The sequence below is a fragment of the Grammomys surdaster genome, unplaced genomic scaffold (assembly GCF_004785775.1).
Source record: "Grammomys surdaster isolate TR1022 unplaced genomic scaffold, NIH_TR_1.0 60, whole genome shotgun sequence".
Lineage (NCBI taxonomy): Eukaryota > Metazoa > Chordata > Mammalia > Rodentia > Muridae > Grammomys > Grammomys surdaster.
The window spans coordinates 6849634-6866259 of NW_021604562.1; the positions used below are offsets into that span (position 1 = coordinate 6849634).

Sequence of the window (16626 nt, forward strand, 5' to 3'; positions counted from 1 at the left end):
TGCCATTCTTATTTCTAAATATCATTCTCCTGTCTGAGACTTAATTTGCAAAGCTTTCTCTCCCGGTTTGCATACTGTCTATTCACTCTGATGACTGTTTCATTAGCTGTGCAGAAGTTTAATTTCAACTCTAACATCAAGGTGTTTGATCTTTGAATTGATTTTGAACAGAATGAGTACTAGAGATCTAGTTTCATTCTTTTTACGTAGCAGTATTCAGTTTCCCCAATACTAGCTGTTGTAGATGCTGTCCTTTTTCCAATCTGTGTTTTGATACTTCTGTTGAAAATTACGTGAGTGTAGCTGTGCATATTTATTTCTTGATTCTATATTCCATTCCAATGATCTCCACTTATCTCCATGTTTGATCTCCATGTTTGTTCCTGTTTCACTATCATGCTGTCTTTGACCCTATGGATCGATAGTATAACTTAGGATCAGATACTGAGATACTTCCAGCATTACCTTTTCTGCCAAGGATTGCTTTGGCCATTCTAAGTCTTTTGTATTTCTTTTTCTGTTTTAGGAGTGTGCATGTATATCTCTCTGTGTGTGTAATTCTATAATGAAGAATTATAGAATATTATTTGAATATTATAGGGATTGTTTTGAACATACAGATCACATTTTAGAGCCATTTTCTTTTTTTTCCTGTTTTTATTTATTTTATTTTTTTTAAATTAAATATTGAATTATTTTATTTATTTTTCTTTTTTTTAATTGGATGTTTTATTTACATTTCATATGTTGTCCTTACCCCATCCCCCACCCACCCAGGAACCCCCTATCCCCTCACCCCTCCTCCTTCTTCTCTGTGGATGTAACGTCTAACTACCCCCCCCACTCCCACCTCCCCACCCTCAAAATTCCCACCCCCTGGGGCGTCCAGCCTTCATGAGGTCAAGGTTCTTTTCTTCCACCTATGCCCAGCAGGGCCCTCCATTCTTATGTATTCAGCTGAAGCCCTGGATCCCTCCCTAAGTGCTCCCAGGCTGGTGGTTTAGACCCTGGGAGCTGTGGTTGGTTGGTATTGTTGCTCTCCTCATGGTGCCACAACCTCTTTGAGCTCCTTCAGTCCTCACTCTAACTCCTCCATTGAGAACTCCATGATCAGTTCAATGGTTAGTTGTGAGCATCTGCCTCTGAATATGTCAGACTCTTGAAGACCTTTGAGGAGACATCCATATCAGGCTCTTATCAGCATGCACTTCCTGACTTCCACATCAGCATCTACCTTTTGTGACTGCACTTGGGATGGATACTCAGGTGGAATGGTCTTCAGACAGTCCCTCCTTCAGTTTCTGTCCCTCACTTTGTCTCCATATTTGCTCCCTTGAGTATTTTGTTGCTCCTTCTAAGAAGGACCGAATCACCCCCACTTGATCTTCCTTCTTTATGAGCTTCATGTGGGCTGTGAGTTGCATCTTGGGCATTTCAAGGTTCTGGGCTAATATCCAATAATCAGTGAGTGAATACCATGTGTCTTCTTTTGTGATTGGCTTACTTCACTCAGGATGATAATTTCTAGTTCCATCCATTTACCTAGGAACCTCTCGAATTCATTGTTTTTAATAGCTGAGTAATACTCCATTGTGTAAATATACCACATTTTTTGAATCCATTCCTCAGTTGAAGGACATCTGGGTTCTTTCCAGCTCCTGGCTATTATAAATAAGGCTGCTATGAACATAGTTGAGCATATGTCCTTGTTATATGTTCGAGCATCTTCTGGGTATATGCCTAGGAGTGGTATAGCTGGATCCTCAGGTAATGCTATGTCCAATTTTCTGAGGAACCGCCACACTGATTTCCAAAGTGGTTGCACCATCTTGCAGTCCCACCAACAATGGAGGAGTGTTCCTCTTTCTCCACACCCTCACCAGCATCTACTATCACCTGAGTTTTTAATCTTAGCCATTCTGACTGGTGTGAGATGGAATCTCAGGGTTGTTTTGATTTGCATTTCCCTGATGACTAAGGATACTGAACATTTCTTTAGGTGCTTCTCGGCCATTCGAGTTTCCTCCATTGAAAATTCTTTGTTAAGCTCTATACCCCATGTTTTAATAGGGTAATTTGGTTGTCTGGAGTCTAATTTCTTGAGTTCTTTGTATATATTGGATATTAGCCCTCTATCAGATGAAGGATTGGTAAAGATCTTTTCCCAATTTGTTGGTTGTCGTTTTGTCCTATTGACAGTGTCCTTTGCCTTACAGAAACTTTGCAATTTTATGAAGTCCCATTTGTCAATTCTTGATCTTAGAGCATATGCCATTGGAGTTCTGTTCAGGAACTTTTCCCCTGTGCCCAAGTATTCTAGGGTCTTCCCCACCTTCTCTTCTATTAGTTTCAGTGTATCTGGTTTTATGTGGAGATCCTTTATCCACTTAGACTTGAGCTTTGTACAAGGGGATAAGAATGGATCAATTTTCATTCTTCTACATATTGTCCTCCAGTTGAACCAGCACCATTTGTTGAAAATGTTGTCCTTTTTCCACTGGACAGTTTTAGCTCCTTTGTAAAAGATCAAGTGACCATAGGAGTGTGGGTTCATTTCTGGGTCTTCAATTCTATTCCATTGATCTTCCTGCCTGTCTCTGTATCAATACCAGGTAGTTTTTATCACTATTGCTCTGTAGTACAGCTTGAGGTCAGGGATGGTGATTCCTCCAGAAGTTCTTTTATCGTTGAGAATAGTTTTCGCTATCCTGGGTTTTTTGTTATTTCATATGAATTTGAGAATTTCCTTTTCTAACTCTGTGAAGAATTGAGTTGGGATTTTAATGGGGATTGCATTGAATCTGTAGATTGCTTTTGGCAAGATGGCCATTTTTATTATATTAATCCTGCCAATCCATGAGCATGGGAGATCTTTCCATCTTCTGAGATCTTCTTCAATTTCTTTCTTCAGAGACTTGAAGTTCTTGTCATACAGGTCTTTCACTTGCTTGGTTAGATTCACACCAAGGTATTTTATATTATTTGCAACTATTGTGAAGGGTGTCATTTCCCTAATTTCTTTTTCAGTCTGTTTATCTTTCATGTAGAGGAAGACTACTGATTTGTTTGAGTTGATTTAATAACCAGCCACTTTGCTGAAGTTGTTTATCAGGTTTAGGAGTTCTCTGGTGGAAGTTTGGGGGTCACTTAAGTATACTATCATATCATCTGCAAATAGCAATATTTTGACTTCTTCCTTTCCTATTTGTATCCCTTTGACTTCTTTTTGTTGTCTAATTGCTCTGGCTAGGACTTCCAGTACTATATTGAATAGGTAGGGGGAGAGTGGGCAGCCTTGATCTTAGTGGGATTGCTTCAGGTTTCTTTCCATTTAGCTTGATGTTGGCTACTGGTTTGCTGTAAATTGCTTTTACTATGTTTAGGTAGGGGCCTTGAATTCCTGATCTTTCCAAGACTTTTATCATGAAGGGATGTTGAATTTTGTCAAATGCTTTCTCAGCATCTAGTGAGATGATCATGTGGTTTTTTCTTTGAGTTTGTCTATATAGTGGATTACATTGATAGATTTCTGAATATTGAACCATCCCTGCATTCCTGGGATAAAACCTACTTGATCATGATGGATGATTGTTTTGATGTGGTCTTGGATTCGGTTTGGTAGAATTTTATTGAGTATTTTTGCATCGATGTTCATAAGGGAGATTGGTCTGACGTTCTCTTTCTTTGTCGGGTCCTTGTGGGGCTTGGGTATGAGTGTAATTGTAGCTTCATAGAACGAACTGGGTAGTGTTCCTTCTGTTTCTATTTTGTGGAATAGTTTGAAGAGAATTGGTATTAGGTCTTCCTTGAAGGTCTGATAGAATTCAGCACTAAAACCATCTGTTCCTGGGCTTTTTTTAGTGGGGAGAGTTTTAATGACTGCTGTTATTTCCTGAGGGGTTATGGGACTATTTAGATGGTTTACCTGCTCCTGGTTTAACTTTGGTACCTGATATCTGTCTAGGAAATTGTCCATTTCATCCAGGTTTTCAAGTTTTGTTGAGTATAGGCCTTTGTAGTAGGATCTGATGATTTTTTGAATTTCTTCAGTTTCTGTTGTTATGTCTCCCTTTTCAGTTCTGATTTTATTATTTTGGATACTGTCTCTGTGCCCTCTGGTTAATCTGGCTAACAGTTTATCTATCTTGTTGATTTTCTCAAAGAACCAGCTCCTGGTTTTATTTATATTTTGTATTGTTCTTTCTGTTTCTATTTGGTTGATTTCAGCCCTGAGTTTGATTATTTCCTGCCTTCTACTCCTCCTGGGTGTATTTGCTTCTTTTTGTTCTAGAGCTTTTAGTTGTGCAGTCAAGTAGTTAGTGTGTGCTCTTTCCAGTTTCTTTTTGTAGGCCCTCAGAGCTATGAGTTTTCCTTTTAGCACTGCCTTCATGGAGTCCCACAAGTTTTGTTATGATGTGTCCTCATTTTCATTGAATTCTAAAAAGTCTTTAATGTCTTTCTTTATTTCTTCCTTGACCAAGTCATCATTGAGTAGAGAGTTGTTCAGTTTCCATGTGCACGTGGGTTTTCCATTGGTTTTGTCATTATTAAAGACCAGTCTTAGTCCGTGGTGATCTGATAAGATGCAAGGGATTATTTCAATCTTTTTGTATCTGTAGAGGGTTGTTTTGTGACCAATTATATGGTCTGTTTTGGAGAAGGTACCATGAGGTGCTGAGAAAAAGGTATATTCTTTTGTTTTAGGATGAAATGTTCTATAGATGTCTGTTAAGTCCATTTGTTTCATAACTTCTGTTAATGTCAAAATGTCTCGGTTTAGTTTCTGTTTCCATGATCTGTCCATTGCTGAGAGTGGGGTGTTGAAATCCCCCACTATTATTGTGTGAGGTGTAATGTGTGTTTTGAGGTTTAGTAAAGTTTCTTTTATGTATGTAGGTGCCCTTGCATTTGGAGCAGAGATGTTCAGAGTTGAGAGTTCACCTTGGTAGATTTTTCCTTTGATGAGTATGAAGTGTCCTTCCTTATCTTTTTTGATTAATTTTGGATGAAAGTTGATTTTATTTGATATTAGAATGGCTACTCCTGCTTGTTTCTCGGGACCATTGGCTTGGAAAATTGTTTTCCAACCTTTTATTCTGAGGTAGTGTCTGTCTTTGTCACTGAGGTGCGTTTCTTGTATGCAGCAAAATTCTGGGTCTTGTTTGTGTATCTAGTCTGATAGTCTGTGTCTTTTTATTGGGGAATTGCGACCATTGATGTTAAGAGATATTAAGGAAAAATGATTGTGGCTTCCTGTTAGTTTTGTTATTAGAGGTAGAATTATGTTTGTATAGTTATCTTCTTTTGGGGTTGTTGGAAGATTACTTCCTTGCTTTTTCTAGGTTGTAGGTTTCCACAGTATCTTCTGCATTTGAGATTCTCTCTTCTATCTCTTGTATTGGTTGGTGATGCTTGCGTCTATGACTCCTGATCTCTTTCTTAGGTTTTCTATCTCCATGGTTGTCTCCCTTTGAACTTTCTTTATTGTTTCTATTTCCAGTTTCAGATCCTAAATGTTTTTGTTTAATTCCTTCTTTGTGTTTTCTTGCATTTCTTTAAGGGATTTCTGTGATTCCTCTTTAAGGGCTTTTATCTGTTTACTTGTACTCTCCTGTATTTCTTTAAGGGAGTTACTTAATTCCTTCTTATAATCCTCTATCATCATCATGAGAAGTCATTTTAATTCTGAATCCTGCTTTTCAGGTGTGATGGGGTGTCCAGGGCTTGCTATATTGGGAGAACTGGGTACTGATGATGCCAAGAAAGTTTGGTTTCTGTTGCTTATGTTCTTGCGCTTGCCTTTCGCCATCTGGTTAACTCTAGCGTTACCTGCCTTCACTGTGTAAGATTGGAGTCTGTATTTCCAGTTATCTTGCTTGTTGCAGAGCTCCTCAGAGTCCAGATGTCTCTCTGGTCTTATGCTCCTAATCTCCTGGGTGGAAGAACTCCTGGGACTCAGGCCACCTCTTGGATCTGGAAATCCTTCTGCTCTGAGTGCAGTGGCTCCTGGATGACTCAGGATTCAGTATCTCCCCAGGACAGGAGTAGACCTACTCTGTGTCTGCCCCAGCCCAAAGAACCAGGCAGGGGCGGAAGGGAAGTTGAATGGGGGGGGGGCGGGGTTTGGTAGCTGCTGTGTCCTGAATGTCCCTGGCTCCCAGATGTATCTTTGGGGCATAGGGAGTGAGATGGAGTTCTTACTGGCTGCTCTGAGTGCAGTGTCTCTTCTAGGATGACTCAGGATTCAGTATCTCCACAGGACAGGAGCAGACTCTGTGTCTGCCCCAGCCCAAAAAGCTAGAGCCATTTTCATAATATTGATTCCTAATCCATAAGTGTGGGGTTTCATTTTCTCTTCTCTTCTCTTCTCTTCTCTTCTCTTCTCTTCTCTTCTCTTCTCTTCTCTTCTCTTCTCTTCTCTTTTCTTCTCTTCTCTTCTCTTCTCTTTTTTCTTTTCTTTTCTTTTCTTTCTAGTCAGTTTTGGTGTATAAAACTTAATGTATTTTTTCCATATAATATGTTCTGATTATGATTTCCCTTACCCTAATTCCTCCTAGTTCCTTTTCTCCTCCCTACTTACCCAAATCTATGTCCTCTCTTACTCATTTGAAAACAAATCAGCATCTAAAAAATTAATAATGCTAAAATAAGATAAAATTAAAGCAATGTAAGCCAAATAGGACAGTATCTTCTTCAGTTCGTCTTGTTTTATTTCTCAGTTTATTAGTCTTTTATTTCCTCAGGATAATTCCTAAGTATTTTGTTTTCTGTAAAGTTATGGATGATTTCTTCAACAATTTTATTCCTAGTAAATAGAGCTTTTAATTCATATGTTACTTTGTAGCTTGTTAATTTGTTTAATGTGTTTATTCAATATAAGGACTTTCTGGTGTAGCCTTCTGGGTGTTTTAAGGATAGAATTATGTCACATTTTTAAATATAGGTGATTTGAAGTTTTTCTTTCCTATCATCTCTTTCACTTCATTTTCTTTTTTACTGCTCTAGCTAAAATTTTGAGCACTATATTAAATGAATTGAGTCTGATTTTGCCTAAAGTGCTTTTGAAGGTTTGTTATATGGTCTCTGTATTTCTAGTTCCCTTAGGGCTTTTTTAATGGAGGGATGTTTTTATCAAAGTGTTTTTCTGCAATTATTGGCATAAACTTGTGATTTCTAACTCTGAGTCTGTCTATCTGCTGTATTATATCTCTTGAATCATTCTTACATCCCTAGAATGAATTTTTGGTCATGGTGTATGATTTTAATGTGTTCTTGAATTCTATTTACAAGATTTTAAGAATTTTTGCATCTTGAGCTGGAAACATGGCTCAGCAAGGTTAAGAACACAGGCTGCTCTTCCACAGGACCCAGGTTCAAGTCCCAGAACCCACATGGCAGCTAACAGTCATTTGTAACTCTAGTTCTAGGGATCTGATACCTTCTTCTGGCCTCTGTGGGCACCAGGCATTTATGTCATACACAAACAGATATACCTGCAAGGAAAACATACATTTGCATAAAATAAACAAATGAAACATGAAAGCTTATTTTTTAAATTATTAGGTGAATTGTCCATAGTTTTCTACTTTTATTGTATATTTATTCAGTTTGGATATAAGGGTAGTATTGACTTTGTAGGATGAGTTTGGTAGCGTCTTAGTTGGGGTTTTACTCCTGTGAACAGACACCATGACCAAGGCCACTCTTATAATGACAACATTGGGGCTGGCTTACAGGTTCAGAGGTTCAGTCTATTATCATCAAGCGGGGAGCAGGGCAGCATCTAGGCAGGCATGGTGCAGGCGAGTTGAGAGTTCTACATCTTCATCTGAGGGCTGCTAACAGAATACTTGCTTCCAGGCAGCTAGGATAAGTGTCTTAAAGCCCATGCCCACTTTGACACACCTACTCCAACAAGGCTACACCTTCAAATAGTGCCACTCCCTGGGCCAAGCGTATTCAAACCACCACAATGGTGTTCCTTTGCTTTCTATTTTATGGAACACTTTGAGGATCTTTGGCATTGGCACTTTTATAAAGATTTGGTAGGATTTATTAGTCAATCTAAATGGTTCTTGCCCTCTCTTCTGTCTCATTGTTTGTTATAAATCTATTTAAGTTGCTTGTATTCCCTTGATTTAATTTGGATTGATCATATGTGTGTGTATATATATGTGTGTATGGAAAAATTTTACCCATTTTTTTCTAGATTTTTAAATTTTCTTCCTTGATGATACTGGATATAATTGGAATTAATAACAAACTTACCCTTTTCATCTCTAATGTTTTTTAACTTGAATCTTCTGTTTTGACTAGTTTGGCTAGACCTTTACTAATTTTTTTTTTTAAATTTTCAAAGAACTAAGTCTCTAGTTGATTCTCTATATTGTTCTTTTAGTCTCTATTTCAGTAATTTCTTCCCTCACCTCAATTATTTCTTGTTATTACCTGCTTTGTGATTTGCTTTGTTCTTTTTTTAAGACATCATTATACTATTACAGACTTCTCATTTTTTTATGAAAGATTTTATAGGTAGAGTTACCTTAATTGTATTTGAAATAGTCTCGTTTAATTTTCATTTGATTCTTAGAATTTTAAAATTTTCTCCTTGGTTTCAGCCACCCACTAGTCAGGCATGAGTGTATTTTTCAGTCTCCAAGTACTTGTGTAGTTTCTCTTGCTATTGATTTCTATTATAGTCCACTATGATTTAATGAGATAGAAAAAAATCATTTCAATCCTGCATTTCTTAAGATATACTTGTGGTCTTTTAGAGTGCATCCTATGGGTTGCTAGGAAGGATGTGCATTCAGTTTCTGATGGGTAAAATATTCTCCATATTATCTGTAATAATATATTATATTATTATCCATTTGCTCTTTGGCGTAGTTTTGCAATTGTTTTTTAGTCTTTGTTGATTTTTAGTGTGAATGGCTATCTAAAGTTGACTGTTGGGATGTCAAAATGATCCACTGTTACTGTATCAAGACTTATGTGCTGTTTATGAACATGTTTGTTTCATGAAATACACAGGTCTAACATTCAGTACATATGGTTTTTGATTGTTACATATTCTTGAAGCATTCATATATAGCTACATTATTTAACTGTTAACAAAAAGTTGAATTATACTTTGTTAGCTACCAGAAGAGCTATGCCAGCTTGATTTTGGCTTATACTCACTTGGTAGATTGACCTCTATCTTTTGAGGCTCACTCTGTAGGCATTTCTAGCAATGATATATGTTTCTTGGAAACAACAAAATAATTGTATCTGGATTTTAATCCAGTCAGCCACACTGCCTTTCTTTATTGATAAGTTGAGGTCCATACTTTTAAGGTTACTTCTCTTTCAATTAGTCATATAGAGTGACAGAATTTGATTCTTGTCTATTGTTCACCCACCTGCTATTGGTGTCACTGAAATCTGTAAGTAGATTTGAGGGTAGTGAGTGCTGTCACTGGAGTAAGACTCCCTGTACCCCTCTCTTTCTATCTCCCTCTCCTGGTCCCTCGTGTGTGTGTGTGTGTGTGTGTGTGTGTGTGTGTGTGTGTGTGTGTGTATTAAACTGAATGGTGTTTACTTTTTATTTCGGCTCATCACCTACCATTTTACCTGGAAGTCCCCCGGATTCCTCTTCGTGGACCTCATTATCCATGAGTGGAATGGTAGATGATAGTAATTCAGCAGTACAAAACTCATGTATACTAGACTTGGAAGTTTTATTTACTCCTATTTTGATTTATTTATTACTAGTTATAGTTTACATAGTTATGTTTTGTTTAACAGCCTTATTTCTCCTGCAGAGATATTGGATATTCAGGGAAATACAGATGGTGAAGCTTTGAGAAGTTTTAGGATACTGTTCTTGTTGTAGACAATTTGAGTAAGGCTTATTAATATAAGAAAAGCTTATAGTAATTTTGAAAGTAGTCAATATAGCTGAACAGTCTGTTTACTGGTCGTGCCTTATAATTGGTTTCCTAGATATGGTTTTGGTCATTATTTTGTTATCCTCAAAGTTTATATACAAAATAATCTAACATTACTTATCATTCTTGATCATTCTTTTAATATTCATATTAATTTACATATTCATGAATTTGTGTTGTCTGTTTCACATGAAGAATTACTGACTTATCCTAAAGCCCTTATTTATCTTTCCGAGGGTTTCTCTTACTTTCATGGCATTTTTTAAGTCAATGGAAGCCCTTTCTGATTTTTTATTTGCTTATTTGTTTGTCTGTTTGTTTGCTTACTTATATGTCAACATAGGATTTCTCTGTGGATAGGCTCAGCTGTCCTGGAGCTCACTCTTTAGACCAGGCTGTCCTTAAACTCACAGAGGTCCACCTGCCTCTACCTCCCAAGTGCTGAGATTAAAGACATGCACGAGTACTCCTGGCTCACTTATAATTTTTAATATGGGATATATTTGATGATTATTTTTCTTAAAACGTTGTTTTTTTTTATTCTTAAGCAATAAAGCTGTTAAGGAAAATGACAAAGAAAAAGTAAAAGAGAAAGAAAAAGAGAAAAAAGAGAAGACTCCAGCTACAACTCCAGAGGCCAGGGTACTTGGTAAAGATAGTAAAGAAAAACCGAAGGAAGAGCGGCCAAATAAAGATGACAAAGCAAGAGAGACAAAGGAAAGAACACCTAAGTCTGACAAAGAGAAGGAGAAGTTCAAGAAGGAAGAAAAAGCTAAAGATGAGAAATTCAAGATCACCGTCCCCAGCATAGAATCAAAATCGACTCAAGAAAGGGAAAGAGAAAAGGAGCCATCCAGAGAAAGAGATGTAGCAAAGGAAATGAAGTCAAAGGAAAATGTTAAAGGAGGAGACAAAACACCAGTTTCAGGGTCCTTGAAGTCACCTGTTCCCCGATCAGATAGCTCGGAGCCTGACAGGGGCAAGTGTACCATTTTATATTCATTACTTTTAGGACCTAATTATGCTTGTTGGTTATCTCTTTGTCTCATTATGGTAGTTATTTTGTTAGTGCAACAAATACTTGGTCTTAAAAGTTGTTCAGTTTTTTGAAGTATTTGGAATGACTGGACCTTATTCTGACTATTTCTTTTTGTCCAAACAGAACAAAAACGCCGCAAAATTGATACTCATCCTTCTCCATCACATTCCTCCACAGTAAAGGTTAGTATAGCCTGAGGAAGGCAGCATCCGTATTAGGCTCACCTGTTTGGAATACCAATGTCCTGACTTCCTTCAAGTCTTGTGCCAAGTATTCACTGGAGCCACTGGAGGTTTTATATTGCATTAAAAATGAAATTTTTCTGTATTGGTGGACTGATTTTTCCTATTGAGTATTTTTCTTATAAAAAAAATGTTAAAACTTCAAGGACCTAGCACTAATTTTATTGTGTTTCAAAGTGCAAGAGAAATTTTACCCAGAAGTGCCTCACTGCTTTAAGCAGTCCTTTTTGGAGTGCAATGGTAGCTACAAGCAAATGAATCTTTTCAGCAGAATGAAGCTATTTTTCGGCATAAATGTTGAAGATTATATAGCACTGAAGACTTCCTGAATGATACAGGATAAACAAGATACCTCTGAATTTATCAAGCTTCTTGATGAGCATCATACCGATGTGCCTTCTAAGAAGGAGTCTTGAAAGGAGTTCCATTTTAAAGTCTCCTTGGTGATCAGTTCTCCTGTAGTTGTGTTTATTCAGTGAGCATGCAGCTTCTGTTGTATCTTCCCTTGGAGGTTTGTTTATACCCATTGGGTTCCCAACAAGTTGAACCTTGCGTTCCGATAAGAGCAGATGTGGCATCCAGTCCTACCACCCAGCAAAGAGAAACCCCAGGCATTCAACTGCAGCACAAAATCGTGGGTGTAGCCTTCTTGAAGACTCAGGGTAGCCATTCCTTGCTCCATATTTAATTTTAATTCTAAAGTCATCTAATTTCATGGAATCTTTGAATTTGCAGTACGTTGAACTTTTAAAACTGTAAGTTAATTAATTCTTCATCCAGAGCACTGTGGTGGAATACTGTAATTGGTTTCTTTTTCTTTTTAAATTTTTTTCCTTGTGAGAAGCATGAGATTGAATAATCATAGTACTTTGCAACAAAATATTATTGTTTTATAGAACATTTTTTCTTCTAATGCCACTGAATCTTTTAGCCAGAATAAAATATTTATATTTATTGGAGTTGTAAATGGATAAAATTTGAACTGTTTTAATTAGAGGATAATTATAAAAATATTAGTTATTTTTTTCTGGTGGTGACCTCTACTGTTTTCAGTTTTTGGTAGAGAAAAGTGTTTTGCCTTTTTATAGCCTCTTAATTACTTAAAGCTTAATATGAAATATGTGGCATCTATATTTATTTATTTTTAATTTTCAATCAGAACAAAATTTTCATTTTTTATATTTAATATTTATAATTTTTAACATTACAATTCCATTATATGGTTTTGATTTTTGTTTTGATTGCTGATATTCATATTGATAGTGATTTCCTGGAATTTATCCTCACAAGAAATAGCTGGTTTATTTCCAGGTTACAGACATACTTCCCAAAGTTCCTCTGGGTTCTGAGAACTATGCCAGCTCACCTGTCATCTCCATTCATTTTCTACAGGACAGTCTCATCGATCTCAAGGACTCTTCAGCAAAGGTTTGAGTCTTTTAAAATCATGCCTAAGTAAACCAGAAATTGCTAAGTTCCTTTATTTAGTAGGGGCCACCACCCTAGTAAACTTTGTATGCTAGGACTGGTAAGAGAAAGCACTCGGTCTATATAGAATCACCTTTAAAGATTCTGATCACAAACAAACAAACAAAAAACCAGATTACAATGGGCCATATAGACACATGGTTACATGTGTGATGTGGCAGTATTTTTATATATTCTTTCTTGCTGTACTATGTATTTTTCTTTTATGATTTAGATATGGGAAAAGGAGAGTTGCTGGTTTATTTGGGATGGGTGGTAGGTAGACTTTCATAGTTTCTCAGAGCAAACTTTCCAGTTTTATTGCTTTGTTTATAGATAACTCAGAAGAACAAAAAATAATTTGTTGCATTCATAGAACTTTTAAAAACTGAATCCATCTCAATCCATAGTTTTTTTTATATCTCCCTCTGCTGAAGTATCCTTTTAGTAGCTATGGCATAATACCAAGAAATAGAGTAAATATAAAATAATCATTCTCCTGGAAGAAAGTACTCTACTTGTTGGCTATGCTTATATGTCAGTATTAATTCTTTCCTTTTACACTACTCTCCTGGTATTCTGATTCTTAAAAACAGTATGCAGTTTGTGTATTTTATTACAGAGTTTATTTCCATATTATACTTAAGTTGACTATTGATCATATCATTTTGTCTTATTATGAAATCTGTACCCTCTTTACTTTGGTTTTTCTACTTTATGTTTTCTACTTATATGCTTTATGTTTTTTACTTATAGATTAAATGGAATTTTGAAATGTCTGTGTATTCTGGGCAAACATTTACTAATTATTAGTGGTTAAAATAACCAAAGTGCCTGTGTCTTAAAAATATGGCATTGTTTTTAAGATAAACTATTATCTGAAAGTTGATATACTTTAAAAAATTGTACTTTTGTTTTTTACTATGCTAAGCTATGAGCAGTTTATTTTAAAATAAAGCTTTTTTTACTGGCTATCATAAAAATGTACTGCAGTATAGTAGGTCTTTGCAGCCAGTTTGGGATTGCATTTGAGAGTCTTAAGTAGTAGCTTGTGAGGGTTGTTTTATATCCATGGCCTTGTTATAGTTTTAATTTGTTAGTATTTATTTATTTATTAAGGCATATGTTGAAGTGATTTGAAACCTGATGTTAAGGTTAACTAGATTTTCTTGTCAGTGATGAAGATTACGATTTCTTTCTTTTCTTTTTCTTTCTTTTTTCTTTTTTTTTTTTTTTTTTTTTTGCTTTTTCGAGACAGGGTTTTTCTGTGTAGTCCTGGCTGTCTTGGAACTCACTCTGTAGACCAGGCTGGCCTCGAACTCAGAAATCTGCCTGCCTCTGCCTCCCAAGTGCTGGGATTAAAGGCGTGCGCCATCACCGCTTGGCTTAGATTACGATTTCTTGCATTTGTTGTAAAGATTGTTTTGTCAGTTTTCCATGTCTAGATTATGTCTATATTTTATATACATATATACATATATATATATATGTTCACCTCATTCTTATAAAAGTACTATGAGTTAAATAGGGTAGATGGTAGTGTCTTTTTGACAAATGAGAGACTGAGCTATTTCCAGTGGCATATAATTTGTCATTACTGAAAATGTGAGCTAAAATTAAGGTTTCTTGGTTCTTAATATCCATTTTAATAGTAGCTGCAGAAGTTTTCTTAGCTCCTTTAGTGTGTTTATATTACTTTTTAAACATGGTGAGTCAAGTCTATTTTCCAACATTTTTGTACAAGAAAATTTTTGAGGGCACTTGACATTCAATAGATTATTCCACATGGAACTATAGAAAGTTTGGAAATCACACACACACACAATTAAAAATTATGAGATTCATTTAATTTTTCAGATTCTTAGCTTAGCATAAGATCTTAGAGTAAGGTTTAGCCACTCAAGAAATACGTTTAATGAAGTCATAAGCCTTTCATAAGAGATGCAAAGTAGTATTTTTGTATAGTAGCTGATTTTATAATTTTAAGTATGTAGAAAATCTATTAACATTTGAATGACTTGGCATTAAGTTTCCTGGACTTTGAGCAAGTTATATAGCCTTACTATTTCTGGGACAGCTCTTACCTCCTAGAGGTTTTACTGTAAGATGATACGTGTTTGTCTTTCATGTTACCTTGTTACTTGTACATATAAAATTGTTTCCTTGATTTTTAAAGTTATGCTTTGCTCCTCAAATTTTCTTTCTTAAAAATTCTTTGGTATATTTTACTTTCCAATTCATAGTAAAGTAATGCATAGATTTAATTTTAATGAGATTAAAAGATGACTAACCTAACATATGATCCATATATTTTGTCAGTTCCCTTTCCACTCCCATTTCCACCTCACTTAGTTACTACTTCTGACCAGTTGTGTTTTGGTATAGCAGTACTAGCAGCTACATATGATGAAGAAAGTGCTAAAAACATGCTTCTACGACAACCAAGGCTTGATTTGGAGAGTTGGCTAGATTCCTTTATTAGAATTTAATGGTCTCGGTCTAAATAAATAAAATCAAACCAGTAACAAAATCCTACAGTGTTACATATAGATTGTCCTGTCATATCATTAACTTTATTTAGCAAATAATGTGTTAAACATTCATTGTATATGTATATAAGAATAGAAAAGGCATCTAGTTGGAGATGTACTAGAAATGATTATGGACAGAAATAAATAGCTTGAGATTAGTAAGCAGACCCCATTACCGAAGTGGCATATAAACAATAATAATAATAGAATAGGAGTCTACTGGAAAGTGAATCGCAGAGCTGAGAGATAGTTTAGGTGCTGATGGCTCTCAAAACCTGAGAATTTTTAGATAAAAGTAATCAATTGTTCTAGTAAGGTAAAAGGGATGAATGTTAGGGACTACTGGTGACCACAGAACCTTTGGTTGCTGTATGATAGGATATAATTGTGATGATTATGCAGCATGCTTAGGATGTCTAAACAAAGAAGTATGAATTCTACTCAGTAGGTAATGTAGTAAAAGGTGCTGTCACAATTATTAGAAAGACAGGGAGGGGAAAATTAATTGCTTTATTTCTAAACCTAGAATTGGATTGTGTATCAGTTAACTATTTGACATTGAATGTCAATAGTGAAATATTTCAGTATTAATGTCAGAAGTTCTAGAGAAGTTTCTTAATTCCTTACAGTACAGAATTCAAGAAGGCGTGGAAAAATGTCTTTTTTGGGGGTGTGTGGGGCTACTCTAGTAGTAGAAATAAAGCAGTACTTAAATGAAATTGTTGAGAGTTATTTATATTATTGAATTTATCTTATCTAGTCCATAAATAATATTTAAATATGGGAAAAATGTACTAAATTTCAAAATTAGAAAAATAATAAAGTATTTTACCCAATAAAAGTATCTTTTAGATAGTACTTTAAGACTATAGATTATTCTCTTAATCTTTGTTATCGATAAACACTTTGACTGTTTCAGTCATTCTTCAGCTTTTAAACATAGATTTTTTTTTAAAGAATCTACTCTGTTGCTTTGATAACATTTCTTAGGCAACTGAATTGAAAATGTTTGATGGTGTTTAAAAATAAGTGTTTAAACTTCAAATTGATGGTTCTTTTTCTTGCATTTCTTAGATTATCATAGGATTCCTTACTGTAAAATTATTTTACCTTGCATTCACTGTTCTGTTTCTTCCTAGGATATATCTAGAATTAGGTAGTCACATAATGAATTGTATTCATTATTCTTTGAATATATGAAATGAAACAAACTTGTACCACAGTTCTAAATGCCATAAAGTTAGGCATCTGATTTTTTTTCTAACTACTTCCTAAACATTTTCTTTTATAGTGGATTTCTATATTTCCAACTTTCAGAAGTAGGATTTTTCTCTCATTTGGAATTAGAATAACCTTAATGTTTGGCTGTTTTATCACTAAGAGACATTCTTACAGAGAGTATTTGTTCTGTCAGT

General features: G+C 35.5%; 1 protein-coding gene across 2 annotated transcripts in view; it reads left to right on the forward strand.

The window, feature by feature from the left end:
* Positions 1-16626, forward strand: part of Thoc2 (THO complex 2) — a 112931-nt gene that overhangs the window by 83550 nt on the left and 12755 nt on the right. The window contains exons 31-33 of one of the 2 annotated variants that reach the window (XM_028784333.1): positions 10481-10911; positions 11095-11153; positions 12525-12641. In XM_028784333.1, coding sequence (XP_028640166.1) covers positions 10481-10911; positions 11095-11153; positions 12525-12641 — 607 coding nt within the window. The remainder of the gene's footprint in view (positions 1-10480; positions 10912-11094; positions 11154-12524; positions 12642-16626) is intronic. The other variant, XM_028784757.1, reaches the window with a different exon arrangement.